This window comes from Bombus huntii, chromosome 7, assembly GCF_024542735.1.
Source record: "Bombus huntii isolate Logan2020A chromosome 7, iyBomHunt1.1, whole genome shotgun sequence".
In the NCBI taxonomy this organism is placed as follows: domain Eukaryota; kingdom Metazoa; phylum Arthropoda; class Insecta; order Hymenoptera; family Apidae; genus Bombus; species Bombus huntii.
This window is the reverse complement of record NC_066244.1, coordinates 8215691-8230360: the sequence shown is the minus strand read 5'-3', so window position 1 is coordinate 8230360 and position 14670 is coordinate 8215691. Positions and strand designations below refer to the sequence as shown.

Below are 14670 nucleotides of genomic sequence, written 5' to 3'. Positions count from 1 at the left end.
CGTTACTATTTACCTTTCGAATATCCTTTCCTACTGGTCAGAAGCAGAAAAGCCTGTTTCCTCGAAAGAAACTAATTTCACTCGGTTCCATGGTCAGAAAGAAATCGTCGCGAAGATACGACGTAGTCCCGCCCTCTCCATTTTCCAAGATGAAAAGGACGAGAAAAGGAGAGAGAAAAGTAGAGTTAGAAGCTTCCATTCGAATCGTTCGAATTAGAACGCCGAATGACACCAAACGCTATACGTTTCATACCGTCGATGCCGGTTCTTATCGTTGAATAAGAATCTTCTTCTTGGATAAAAAAAAGCCGAGTTCCATCCCCTAGCCAAATTTCGTAGCTGAAATTTTCCTTTTTCCATTTCGCTCTTCCCTTTCGTTTGTCTGTTTATCTTACGACACTCGCGTGCGGGTGATCCATCAAAGGAATCTTATCTTCTCGCAGGAAAAACCGTACGTCATGGTAAAGGAAGACAAGAATCTGACGGGAAACGCAAGGTTCGAGGGGTTCTGCATCGATTTGCTGAAGTGGATCGCAGGTCAGGTCGGGTTCCAATATGCCATACGACTAGTCCCCGATCATATGTATGGCGTTTACGACCCGAAAACTAAGGAATGGAACGGCATCGTCAGAGAACTCATGGAAAAGGTAAACTTCTCCTCACAGTCGAAAAACACATTATTTCTGTCGTGTCTGTGAATTGTGTTGACGTTGTGCGTTTCGTGATCGATATTAAACAGAAACTGTATATGAAGTTGTCAAAATCGTGATTAATCGTGAAATTGGTCTGAAACAACAGTAGAGAGCAGAAAAGCAGAATATGAAGAATATTCTAAAAATTGGAAAACGCAACTCAGAAATTAGAAATTTAAATTTTTGGTTTCGGTATATGCTTGAATTCAACCCTAGAACCATCAAATCTTTCAAAATGACAGATTTTTAATGTTTCTCGCGAAAAGAAAGCTTTCAGATAGACACAAAATATCTAAATACATAGTATACAAACTGATTGTTCGACTGTCAATGCAAAGTTTATTACAGAAGAGGAAATATCTTATCATGTTTGCTCGAAGCGCGCATTCTGTTACCAAGGTGATTCGATGAAATTGTATGTCTCCGCGAGCAAGGAAAGGAAAAAGTAACAGACGCGGGAGGAAGTGCTGCGGACAATTTTATATGCAAAGTAGCGGCCCGATGCTGTCGTAATAAATCCATCCCGTCTAGACTTTCATTATGCATGCTCGGAGCTTGAGAGGAGCATCTAATTTGGCGTTTTCTAACGGGCAGCCACGTATCGGATATTCCAATTCATAGAGACCATCGCATCGGGCAGATGTTACCAGATGACATCTGAATTGTAAAAGGACACGGTTATTAAGTTAGAATCTCATGTAGCCGACTGCTCTAACAGCCGTCGGATAATTTATAAAGGCATCTAGCCACGGCCGTTACTATCGATCGGTTCGACCAAGGATTTTCCTGGAATATTAATGTCCCGTTGCAAAAATTCGTCGAGTTTAATCCACGGCAAAGCTCTCCGTACACACGATATTATACTGAATTATTAAAGATCCAACAGAAATTAATTACATCGCCGTTAGTCGTTCGCTATTGCAACGCAATGCGCTCTATTAAGCTGCTGTTGAATTCCCTGTAATTTCTATTACCTATAATTCCATCCTCTTAACGGTAATATCTAATACAGAATGATTCGATCGAAGCAATACCATATTTCATCCTACGGGCGAGCAAACGAAACTAGGAAGATCTCGGACCTAAGTAGTATAACCCTGTATTTGGTCTGACATCGACCGAATGACGTACCACACAAAAGACGTAACTTAAGGCGACAGAAACGCTCGTGTACAAGGTTGAAGATATAAAAGCGAGAATGCACGATGAAAGGGGAGAAAAAGCTGAGTATTTTCTGTGGTGGGAAGATAAGCGTCGCGCCTTGGGGCGCCAAGGTTGCGGATGGCTCGTGGCCGTATTTCGTACGTCTAACCGCAACTGCGATACAAATGGACGGTGGATTTCGAAGATTGCCGGTTCATAAAAGATGCAGGGCAATCTGTACACGATGAAAGCGCCTGCCGCCTTAACCTAGAAACCGGCGGGTCTGTAAGTAGATCGTCTTGAAGGAAGGACGTCATCGCCGGTGACCTCACTGTACCAGGTTCTGGTCTGCTTATAAAAGATGCATTCGCTATTTTGCAAGGCAAACGTTTGCCTAGGTGAACATTTGCCAGGCGAGTCTTTGTCGATGATTTTCGTCGAACGACAAACAACGCCCGCGCTTTCCCTCTTTTTACTGCTGCTAAAAAATATTATGCCGAGGATGATACATATAAGAATCTTCGTTTTGAGTTGTAGTCACAGACAATACTGATGAGGTATCGTTCAATGAATTTCAATTTCGAGTATTTTCCATTTGAACTTTCGGACGGGTCGTGTTCGACGAAACGTGCAGAACTAGACAGAGAACTCTTCGTTTTCATGCGAGAAATTTCCCTTTTGCCCACAGAGAGCGGACCTGGCTGTTGCGTCTATGACGATCAATTACGCTCGGGAGAGCGTGATAGATTTCACCAAGCCGTTCATGAATCTCGGTATCGGAATTCTGTTTAAGGTGAGTCGCTGTTATCGTTCGTGTATTCGATGATGATGAACTAACTTGTAACTTCCATTCACGATGCAATGTAGTATACATATACCAATCTTCGAGAATCTCGATCTCGTACGGACCACTCAGGATCCAAACTGATCAATTGCTGACCCGTAAGCATCTTAATTTCACTAACTATATACAAGATCGGTGTTTCCAAGGAAAATTTACAAAAACAGTATTTCTATCACCACTTTGCCATACTTTTCAATTTATATAATTGATCGATATGGCTTTGGAGCAGCTCATAAGTATATCACGCTTTGCAAAGATTCACAAAAATCTTGAAAATTATATTTTCTCTATGAACAATTCCATACGATTCCAAGCGATACGAATCATCGTGAAACTCTTTTGCACTCTTCGTACGGCATTGGATTGAGTCGTGATAGAGACGAGATTCTCGATGAAATCGATTCGCCAGCGTAGAACGTTGCTGAGAAAAAGGCCCGCCGTACGGCGGGAGAGTGGCATGGGATCCGTTTTAATTAAAATCGTAGCGTAACGTAATTTAGGTGCCCTCCAGCCAGCCAACGCGGTTGTTCTCCTTCATGAACCCGCTGGCCGTGGAGATCTGGCTGTACGTGCTGGCCGCGTACATGCTGGTGAGCTTCACCCTCTTCGTTATGGCTCGATTCAGCCCGTACGAGTGGAACAATCCACACCCGTGTCTGGCAGAGAGCGACATCGTCGAGAACCAGTTTAGCGTCAGCAACAGCTTCTGGTTTATCACTGGCACGTTCCTCAGACAGGGCAGCGGGCTCAACCCCAAGGTACATTCAACGAGATGCTCCGTCACTGGGCTATTTCTGCCGTTCAATTACTTCGTGTCACGAGGACCCCAGACTAAGCGCAGACCCTTGTCCCGCTCCTTTTATAACTGCTCCGAAGTTTGTGGATTCTTAGGGGATTTCTGTGGAGTGATGGTCGAATCGAAAGGAACAGATAAGAATGTCATACACAAGGTGTCTCAGTTGTATTCCGCTCTAAGGCTTTGAAAGGATGTTCTATGATTGTAGAAATGTTGGTCGTTTGAAGACTTATTGGGGAGCTATAAGAAAAGTAGAAAATACGATGCGGACCATATCTAGCTTTCAAACGTCGTTCGGTTTCATATCACTGGGCTTCATATCATTTTATGTGTAAGTAACTTTAAAGAAAAGGATACAAAGTAAATATTAATATGTATAGCGAATTAATACGATCGGTTTATCAAGATGAAACAAAATTGAAATAAACATGTTGGAATAATATATTAATATTTTACCGCTATTAATGTTCTATCGATAATCTCGGGATCCATTAACATTCCCCTCCGAATTTCATGTTTTTCTCGCAATTTTTCTAAATGACCTTATGCAATATATTTTTCTTATTTATATCTCTATATTACCCTGACGATGCTTGGTCAAGAAAAGTGACACGCTCAACAGGAATACAATTTCTTTGTTCATGCAAGATCAACAAATTCGTAAATATTCTACAGAATCCACAAACAATTTTGCGAATCCAGCTATCGATTTAGTCCCACCTGGTCCTCCGGATCCATCTTCCAATACTTATCGATGATCTTTCGTCGAGCGAATAACAGAAATCAGAAGCTGTCACGTCTGGGAGCACCCGATTGTCGGCGGTTTCCGTGGACTCTCGATGGCATTCGAAAACACTGGGCTAGAGACGAACCGTATTACGGTTCATATTCGCTCGAGTCGCAGCCCAAATCACGATGATTCGCGCTCCAGTTTCGTCCGATGGGTGAAACGACCGGAGAAAAAAGAGAAACGAGAGGATAAAGGAATCCGTCTACCGGTTAAACTTCTGCAGTATGCTGAAACCGGCTATTGTATTCCGTGGCTAGTGACGGGCTAAAGAATAGAAAACGGAATCTCCGATTTCTCAGCGAGATAAAGGATCGTCTTGCGTTACCATTCACGAGGCTGACAGAGGAACGTAGCTGAAACAGTTATCCTCGAAAAAGTGGTTTTTCGCGTGAAAAAATCGTGAATAAACGACACGGAAAAGACGTAGAAAGATTTCGCCTGGGGACCACGAAACGAGGGGAAAATCGGCAGATGAGAAAATGGATTGGGCTTTACTGGGCGATAAGTGGGTAGAGGGAGATATAGAGAGAAGAATCGGGGATTAGTAATCCGGAAATACGTGTAATTGCTGCAGGTTTCCGGGCGAATGCCGTCGAGGCTGTTCTCGTTCATGAATCCCCTCGCCGTGGAGATTTGGTTATCCATGCTGGGCGCTTACGTGATGGTGTCCCTAACGATTTGGATAGTGGCGAGATTCTCGCCTTACGAATGGATTGAACCGACACCCTGCCCAAGCTGCAAATGTCCGCTACAGGTAGGCTCTCGTCGAGTGGTGCTAATCGACTACGGAATTGAATCGAGTGAAACCGACGCAGAAAGGTGTCGTGAAAAAATAGACGAATTAAAATATCAATCTCAATTTTTTTCTTTTGCGGAGAAAAAGCATCATTATACAGAATATATAATATTGCATTACACATTATAAGTTATAATTCAATTGTGAATTAAGATGAGATATAAACATTTCTTAAATCTTCGGCAAGTTTGAGAAAATATATCAATAGATGAATGTGTTGTTAGTATTTAACGCAATGCAATTAAAACCAGTAAAGTATTGAACGACGTATTGCGAGGATACATATAAAGGAGATCGTATCGTCGTATGTTTCTGGTAGGGACATTGATTTAAAAATTTTCAATGATTCAAGGACAGTCTAGAAGATCATTTAAACACTAACTTTTCACATCCTGTTTGTTCATAAAGAGATTTCTATATTCCGATGATATAAGGCCAAGAATGGATATTATGAGCTGATAATTATAATACGTAGAAGGTATGGATTCATTACAGTGCTTGACAGCTATACGTAGAACTCTGTGCTGAAATATGATGCTCAAATTGTGGATCCAATATTGGCCTAATTAGAGCACAATAGAGTAACTTTGGAGTGTTTATATTTCAGAAGAATTTGACAATTCTCGCAATGAAAATTCAATTTTCAATTCAAAATTTAAAATTCAATGCCCTGTAACTGCAAAATTTAATATTTGTGAGTTTTGTAATGGATATCAAGTCTGTGGAAGAAATGATAACTAGATTGCGTATTGATCTATTACATTTCAAGTTGTGTTCGCAGTCCTCGCAATATCTCAATGTATAATATATTCTTAAAAATTGTTTCAGTCATTCAGGTTACCAAAATTAATTGTATAACGTTGTTATGAATTTCCAGAAGTATGCACGAGCAATTGGAAATTCTTTTGCGTCACTGTTACGATACTGAAAATTATTCTAAAGCCATCATAGAGATTCTTAGCCAGCTGTAACATCGATGAAAGTATTTACACGATCAGAAACGTCGTATTGTTGAACAATCCTATTCGATACTCACGACCCTTTCGATCGCTCGAATAACCGCTAACTACTTACGGACAGCTTGTGTAATTGTCCTTGAAATTTCGCACCACTTGGCGGGGGTCCCGATGTCATCAGGGTAGTCACGTGAGCGCGTTGGATCCTGACAGCGACGACATTCCTCTACCGAGAACGGTCAACGAGTTCACCCTGGCCAACAGCTTCTGGTTTACAGTCGGCACGCTTATGCAACAGGGCAGCGATCTCAACCCTAAGGTAAACGTGTCACCACAGAGTCCGGCAGTCGAGAACAATCACTTGTACAAATAAAATCTTCGTAACACACAATCGGAAGCTCGTTGGTTTCTACGAATCCATTCATCTCGAATGTATGAATATACAAGCAACGTTATTCGACGAAGAAACGACACACTCGCGTGAATTATTGGAAGAACGATTCCTCGGAACGATTCATAAATTTTATAGGTTGTCAAACTCGCGATACATACAGTATAGATCCGACGAATGAAAATGAATGAAAAAGCTCGTGATTTAAAATCGACTAAAAGCATCTCGAGACACATAGCTGAGCTAACAACGATATCACGAGACTGTAAAGTAACTTGTATCTTGTAACGATATTATCCGCAATAAAGGTGAGCATTTAAAACGACCTCGTGAAATTCGTAGTATTGTCATAAAGGTAGCAAGTGTGGAGGCACAAGCCGCGTGCTCTTAACTGCGTGCTTAGGACCGGGCCACAGGAAAGCCCGGTTTTATTTACCAAACAATTACGGAAACAACGCAGCTTTGCCCTCGCTCTGGCCTTTATTTTCTGGTTTCTTTGTTTCGTCTTATTCGGTCCGTTTTGAAGGGTGGGGCGAGGGGGGAGGGAGGAAATGCAGTTTCTCTAATTTCTTCTCGCGTTTCTGAGGACACTAGTTTTCGTTGTTTTTAATCTCAGTGGAAGTGTTTTCATCCCTTTTGATGCGCTTCCTTCGGAGAAATTACATTTCTAATTCCGTTTGTTAAGCTGAATTCCTGGAGAACTTAATGTATGTTATGTTTGAGTTAAAAATACCCGATAGAGTATAATACAAAGACAGGGTATTTCGAATCTCGTGTTTATCTAATATTTCATTATATTTCCAAGACCGTGAAAGCGAGTGGTCTCATTTTTCGAAAAGTTTCAAAGGAAGATGATCCATCAAACTCGAGCCATAAAATGGAACGAAGTCTAACGAGCTTCCCTATTTAACAAACGAGAAACACCGTACAAAGCGCAGAAATGTTTCAAGCACCATATGAGTACATCGTGTGACTCCAAACGTAGACAAAACGAGATCAGGAAACAGATACATTCGTTTACATAATCCGCGGATAAAATTGGAGGATGTTCACCGTTCTATTTGTCTAGTATGCCTTTTAACTTCACGTTGAGAATAGAAGAGCAAAGTGCCTTATTCATCCTAGCGATATCTCTTTTTGTTATCGATTACGCAGGATCTTAAGCAGACGAAAGATCTTTTCTCATTCAAGTAGCACGAATTGAAATAGCGTGGACACTTTAGTTGCACCGACGAACACGACAGGAAATCTCGATAGAAACAGAACGATCGAGTATCGAGAGATCGCATGTCACCCCTGCATGCACATAGCAGCCAAGCACCTTACATTTCGTTCGCCTCACTTCCGTCGTATCGTTCCCGCTGACAGCTTCTCCTCCTTCCTGTTAGTCCGACTAAATCCAACGGAATTACCGCTAGAGCAGATTTCTTACGATTTGAAAAGTTTTCATTCGCAGGCTTAAGAAAATTTCTGCACGTCATTCAGGAAAGTGAGTCCCCTTTGCGCGGGAAAAGTTCGAACGTGGAGCAAGTAGTTTCGCGTAGAATTCGACGACGAACTTCTCTGGTAGTCGAGATTACTATGGGAAATCTTCATTTTTAATCTTGTCTAGTCCATGTGCGAAGTTTGATAGATTAGTAGGTTACATAAATGGAGCCATAAATATTTGATGAGACAGTTGATAACTTGGAGAACAACATATTTTTGCAACAACATATTTCATAATCGCCATGTCCGTCGTAAGTGCTACGTCCGGTGATAAAAACTGCATGTAATAGCTGTTTATGAAGCTACATTCGCAGCAGGGGTTAAAATGCTTTATAGGGCGTAAGTTGAAAATTTGCCTCGAGCTTGATGTAATAACGTTACATGATCCACGATGCGGTTAATTCATCTTACACGCTTGGTAGCAATTTCGAAACCCGCCACTAAGTAGTTGTAAAGCAATAAGAGCGCTCTAACTGCATAAGATTTATTTTAGAATCCCTTCTGATTAACACCATTTTCCAAGCAGATGTGAAATAGTCAAAAAGAAATCCAATTTGTACCGAATTACACACAGTTAGAAATTGTTCGTGCGCCAAGAGTTTACTATATACCCTTTTCCACTGAATTGAATCTTCCCTGTGGCCACAGACATAATACCCAGCGAGGTGAAAATGGTTTCTAACGAGACGAGAAACACCTGTACGACATATGGTGCTAGCCGGCTCTGGTGGCATGTGTGTACATGCGGGGTTGTCGTTGCGAAGTTCGCGGAGAATGGCGATTCTACGCGGCTGCGAGCTCTATGAATCCCAGACATCCGCGTAAAAAGGTCGGATTCGAGAGTGCTCGAGCGAGATCGCGATCCCCTCCTTTCATTGAAAATTCTGGAATAAACGGGAAAGCGCGGGAAGAAGCTCGCGCCGCACGGGTACCGCGAGAATTCCTCTCGCTGGAAACTTATCGTTCGAGAGATTTTCCAAGTCGTATCGGCGATGTGACACGGCGAAAGAGAAAATAGAGCAGCGTAATCCTCGAGTCTGCGAGATATTTGCCTCGACACCGTTGGCGATATGAATAAATATCAAGAAACGGGCAATTTCTTTTCTACTGCGGTGGGTATAGCGAAACCAGCCACTTCTATTCCATTTCTTTCATTCTTTTCCTCGCGTTAACAGCCAAATGTCTTTATAAATATTTCTAGAGGAAAATTAAAGCAAGGAAAATTATACTTTGTAGAAGATATTTGAAAGATCTATAGCGGCTGCAAAACACACACTGGCTCGTGTAGGTGTTTGTACACTTACCACAAAGTAAGTATAGTACTTACTTATATGGTAATTTGAATAACATCTTTCATATCGTAAAGTAGAAGGAATTACATATTAAGAAATGTTTCGAGTCACGGTAATCGTTAGCATGAACCACTTGGTACCATAGCTAATGGAACGAAATATGCCATTAGTGGGCTCAGAAGGGTGTAAATGAGACCGCATATTGCATTCTTCGAGTGGAACGTAGCAGAGACACGAAGCTCTTAAATCGTCTCCCGACCTCGATGCTCCACTGACGTGGTTTCAATTGATCGTCGAGGCTCTTTATGGGCTTCCGGGGCACGGAGATGCGATATCGAGGAGACATTCGCAAGAAAACCGATTGCCAGACGAACGCCAGTTATTTCGATACAATATTTCGTCGTAAATATTTCATCACGTTATATTTGATGAATCTTCTTAAAGTCTTTAATGTAAGTGGAGAATTTTATAAGCTTCAGCGTTCGTACATTTTCCACTTTAACAATTAACTAAAACAACAATTAAAACATAATGATTTAATAAACAAAATTATCAGGTAATCTGAAAAACTATATAGTTATAGTAACGAAAATATGAACTTCATTTAAGAATTAATAAATATTTAACAGTATGAAGAATTCATAGAATGACACAAATTTCATAATAGATATTGTGAAAAATGTATACGCACCCGATTTGGAAAAAAATGAAAGAAATTGGCTAACAACTTCTTGTTTCGCTATTCCACTTGGTCGGTAGTTAAAGGGTTGCAATTTCGAGGCGGCTCGAACGATTTCCGAGAAGGAATTGCTCGCGAGAGGGGTGCAATTTTCCATTACGTAAGAGGCCTATCGATCGTCATTATCAGGCAACCAGCACGAGAATTGTTGGCGGAATCTGGTGGTTCTTCACGTTAATCATCATCTCCTCTTACACGGCGAACTTGGCTGCCTTCCTCACTGTCGAGAGGATGATCACGCCGATCGAGAACGCGGCAGATCTCGCGGAACAAACGCAGATTTCCTATGGAACTTTAGAGGGTGGAAGTACGATGACGTTCTTCAGAGTAAGTATCAAAGATTATCAAATTGTTTAAAAGGAAATTTAAATACGAAATCAATAGATGCGAGAAGTTGTGAGTGACGGATTTAATGAACATCTCCGCAGATACGCAAAAGTTTAGAACACGTTGTTAGCAACTAAAGCAAAGTTTAACACAGTTGCGTTGAAACTTACCTGCGTGAAATTCTATACTTGAGGATCAAACTAGTTAAATCAAGCCAATTTTTGTAGAATTTGAGTGGTAGATTCGAAATATGCCGAGTATAAGTAATGTAATTCCAGATATGCGAAATAGATATTTTTTATATTACAACAAAAACTAACAATAAGAACAAGAACAAATATTGTTTTATAATTGTTCTCTTTCTTCTCGTATATACAATAGAATCATAGAATTAACGTAGTCTCACGTTTGGTCTTCTTTTTCTCCAACACAGACGAAGATATAAATTCATTGATATTAATTAACGTCACGTGACTCATTGTCTACGTAGCAACTAGCATTCTGCAAGAGTCACGATTTTCATTCGCATTCCACCCGCTTCTTACGGATATTTTGTTGGACGTGAATCGCGCGTATATTCATAATTCGTTCGAAATATTAAAACCATAAACATACCGTTCATAATGCGAGACAAATTCGACTAATTATCACGGGAGGTAGCTTTCATACCGGCGAATTCGTCGAATATTCAACCTTTAACGCCGACTTTTAACGTTATTAAATTCGGAACGACATTCCAACAACGCGTATCCGCTAAATTATATTAATATTGCGATATTGAAATAGCACTTTGCGCGCCACCATGATCACTGATTTATTCTCAGGACGTACGTTATTACTAAACTCGGCACGCGCCATGTTCGAATGACTGGAAACGCGGTCGGAGAAATTTGAAAAAAGCATCCTTTGTAACGTCGATTGTATCCTCTTCGTTATTCCCTAACCAATACTCATGAAAAGAATATACACCGATACGTATACAGTCTATCCGTTTTATCTGCAAACACGTAAATATCTCGAGAACTATAGCTGATACAAAAACTTTGAAAAGTCTTATGCAGATTATGTTTTTCATCCTATATCCTTATAGCCTGCGTCAAAATATTTTCAAAGCACTACATACTTGTATTCTTTGCATAAACCACTGTCGAGATATTAAATCCTAAATTTGATATGCCGGAGGCATTGGCGTTACCTGATGTACCTACCACCACGGGGTATATATATACTATGTATACTATGAAAAAGAACCGATTACGTGTATGTGTGTGTGTGTGTGTGTCTGTATGCTAAATACTATTCCATCCTCCGGCAGAATTAATATCTCGGTAGTAGTTTATGTAAAAAATACGAGTAATGTTTCGAAAATATTTCGATGTGGATAACAAGAATATGGAATAAAAAGATATACTTGTCATTTAAAATATAACCGTGATTTCCATATGGCTTTTCAAGATCATTGCGAAGTGTAATAAATATCGGCATGATATGTATCCACCGTTCGAAAACGCGCAACATGTATTTCAAACATTTTTTCGTATTATTCGTAGTTTTCGAGATATCTGCGTGTTTCCAGATAAAACAGACATACTCTATATTTCTAAATGGCAGAAAACACAGCACGGATATACTATGCTTCACAAACGTGTTTGATTAATTCGAAATAGGGCAAAAAGAAATTCCTTTTGCGCTTGTTTGAAACGAATATTCAAATGACAATGAAAATGAAAATAACCAGTTGCGGAACAATTAAACAGAAAACACGTCGCGATACTGAATCTCCTCTCATAAAAAATTAGTATACGATCACAGTGTGCCAAATTACCTATAGTCCCGATATGATATCCATTTTTAAGAAACGCAAACAGGCAAACGATAATTGTAATATTTGCAATAACAGGACTCGAAGATTGGAATATACAAAAAGATGTGGGAGTTCATGGAAACGAAATCGCCATCGGTATTCGTGAAAAGCTACGAGGACGGAGTGAAAAGAGTGCTCGAGGGTGACTACGCTTTCCTGATGGAATCCACCATGCTCGATTACGCTGTGCAACGAGATTGCAACCTCACGCAAATCGGCGGCCTGTTGGACAGCAAAGGTTACGGGATTGCCACTCCGAAAGGTAATATCGGAAAACAATCGAAGCCTATTTCTGCGGTTCGATCTAATCATAAAGAAATGTCCATTTTCTTTTTTTTTTCGTTTTTTTATACTCGCAGGAAAATTCACTCTTCCCCAACATATCCACTCTGTGTAAAAAGTTGAAAAATTCTTGATGAAGCGTGCCAGAAAATATCATTCTCTTTCCCGGTGGAGTAATAAATTCACAATTGTTTATTTAGAAAATATTTTGTAATCGCTCGGTTTGCAATGCAAGCAAGCTTTTTCGCGTTATAAAACATCCTTCAAAGTGTTTAGCTTCGTGAAAATTATGCTACCACTTTGCCGCGTTTTGTTCTCGCGTTTAACGTTTTGCGGTCTTAATTAACACACATGCATTGTGAATCGAAACAACGAGCCTGGCAAGCGTACAAAAGCGTGTCGAACGCTTGACTTTCGCGATATAATGGCCGGCTTGGTACCGTTCGAACGATGTACCACGTAAGAAAACTTGCTACGCGGCGAAACAAACACGTAAATATCGTTCGCTGTTAATATCGCACGGCGGTAGTTTGCAGCGCGAGAAATTGCACCGGAATTTAGTGGCAAGCGGTGAGAAAGAAAGGCGTGAACAGCGTTCCGTGGCAAACACCGTAAAGTTCAAGGATTTGTAGCTCGCCCGAGTATAAAATCGCGCTTGAATGACTGTGAAACGGAAAGAAACACAACGACTAAGAAATCCGTTTTCGTTGCGAAATTCGGCAAAGTTCGTCGCTCGCGCGCTCTTTCGTCGAAGGAGATTTAATTAACGCGGAGACGACACTGGGTCCGAGTTTTAAATCCGTGTAATTCGGTTTCTCAGCGGGCAGACACGAGCTGAAAGTTACGCGCAACTGCTACATAGTCAGACGAGACTGGTCGCTAAGCAATTTCTTAATTGGAATAACGTGTCTGCGTTTTAACTCACTCTTTCGACGCCTCGTTTTGGGTCCGTTTTTAATAACGAATCGTCGGTCGCGTGACGAACATTCGCAAGTTTTCTAGCAAGCTTGCGAGCGGAAACTGTCGTACGTCTTTTGGCTTTGAATGAGCGATTCGTAAGAATTAAGAGAGAAGGAAAGAGATCCAGTAGCTCTCCGTTCCGTTTCGTAGTCGCCTCGGGGAACTAAGAAGGACCAGTCGGAGCAATTCCACCTTCTCGAGACGTTTCTCTGAAGTCGGGACGTTTCAAAGACGGGATCACCGGTTCCTTGACCAGCCTAACGAAGCCGTTTTATATGCAGGCTCGCCCTGGAGGGATAAAATATCTCTGGCGATTCTCGAGCTGCAGGAGAAGGGCGTGATCCAGATTCTATACGATAAATGGTGGAAAAATACCGGAGATGTGTGCAACCGGGACGAGAAGAGCAAGGAGAGCAAAGCAAACGCGCTGGGAGTCGAAAATATCGGTGAGCCCAACGAGAATTAGCAAATTTGACAATGTTTTTCCGCGTTTAGAAAGAAGGCCGAGATTGTGAGAAAGCTGTAATTTATCGCCAGGAGGAAAGAAGGTATGGAGATAACTTAGTCCAATTTTGAGGTAGCAAGTATCGGGTGAAGAGTTGGAATAATATTATTTCAAGTCATCGGTAACGTTTCTTAATGATAAAAAGTTTCGTTAGTTATCTTCATATAAATTTAGTTAGGAAGACTGGAGAAGGGAGGATAAGGTTGAAGTATCGGGTGAAGTGTTAAAATCTCTACTCGAAATTGTCAATAGTGTCCTTTGATGATAAAAAGTTTCGTTAGTTGTTTTCACTGCAGATTTTATTGGAAAGAATAGACAGAGAAGAACAGTGTCGAACAATGCCTGCTGCGAATAGAGAAAACGATTTTATACAGAACATAATTGGCACGGTGTGAAATGTTTGAGGTGGAGAATTTTCATATAACGAATGTTCCGTTAATTAAATTCGAAATACCGAAACAATGCCATCGATGTCACTGGCGTGAAACGGCTGTCTATGTCGGAACGAGTCGATCCAAATGAATTCGTTTCACCGAAATAATTTGGAAGCCCTATAAAACGTCCACGTCAAATAATAGACGTTGAAATAAAAACGTAATTATAAAATAATACGAGTAAAATTGAATCTACTTGACGTCACTCTATTAAAGTATAATAATAGGGAAGATATTTCTCGATAATAATCACGATAACGATCATATCGGAAATTTGAGCCGTACAATATACATATAATGGTAGATGGTGCTATAGAATTTTCCTGAAAATTTGAATGACTGAGTATCGTTGATCTAGACTTGCTATAATT

General features: G+C 40.7%; 1 protein-coding gene across 8 annotated transcripts in view; it reads left to right on the top strand.

Moving 5' to 3' along the window:
- LOC126867600 (glutamate receptor ionotropic, kainate 2) overlaps positions 1-14670 on the top strand; it is a 157277-nt gene that overhangs the window by 133476 nt on the left and 9131 nt on the right. For 6 of the 8 annotated variants that reach the window (XM_050622263.1, XM_050622262.1, XM_050622266.1 and 3 more), the window contains exons 10-16: positions 444-647; positions 2524-2628; positions 4840-5019; positions 6199-6336; positions 10057-10254; positions 12155-12380; positions 13642-13806. In XM_050622263.1, coding sequence (XP_050478220.1) covers positions 444-647; positions 2524-2628; positions 4840-5019; positions 6199-6336; positions 10057-10254; positions 12155-12380; positions 13642-13806 — 1216 coding nt within the window. Of the gene's footprint in view, positions 1-443; positions 648-2523; positions 2629-3179; positions 3438-4839; positions 5020-6198; positions 6337-10056; positions 10255-12154; positions 12381-13641; positions 13807-14670 lie in introns of all 8 variants that reach the window. The other 2 variants (XM_050622270.1, XM_050622264.1) reach the window with 2 other exon arrangements.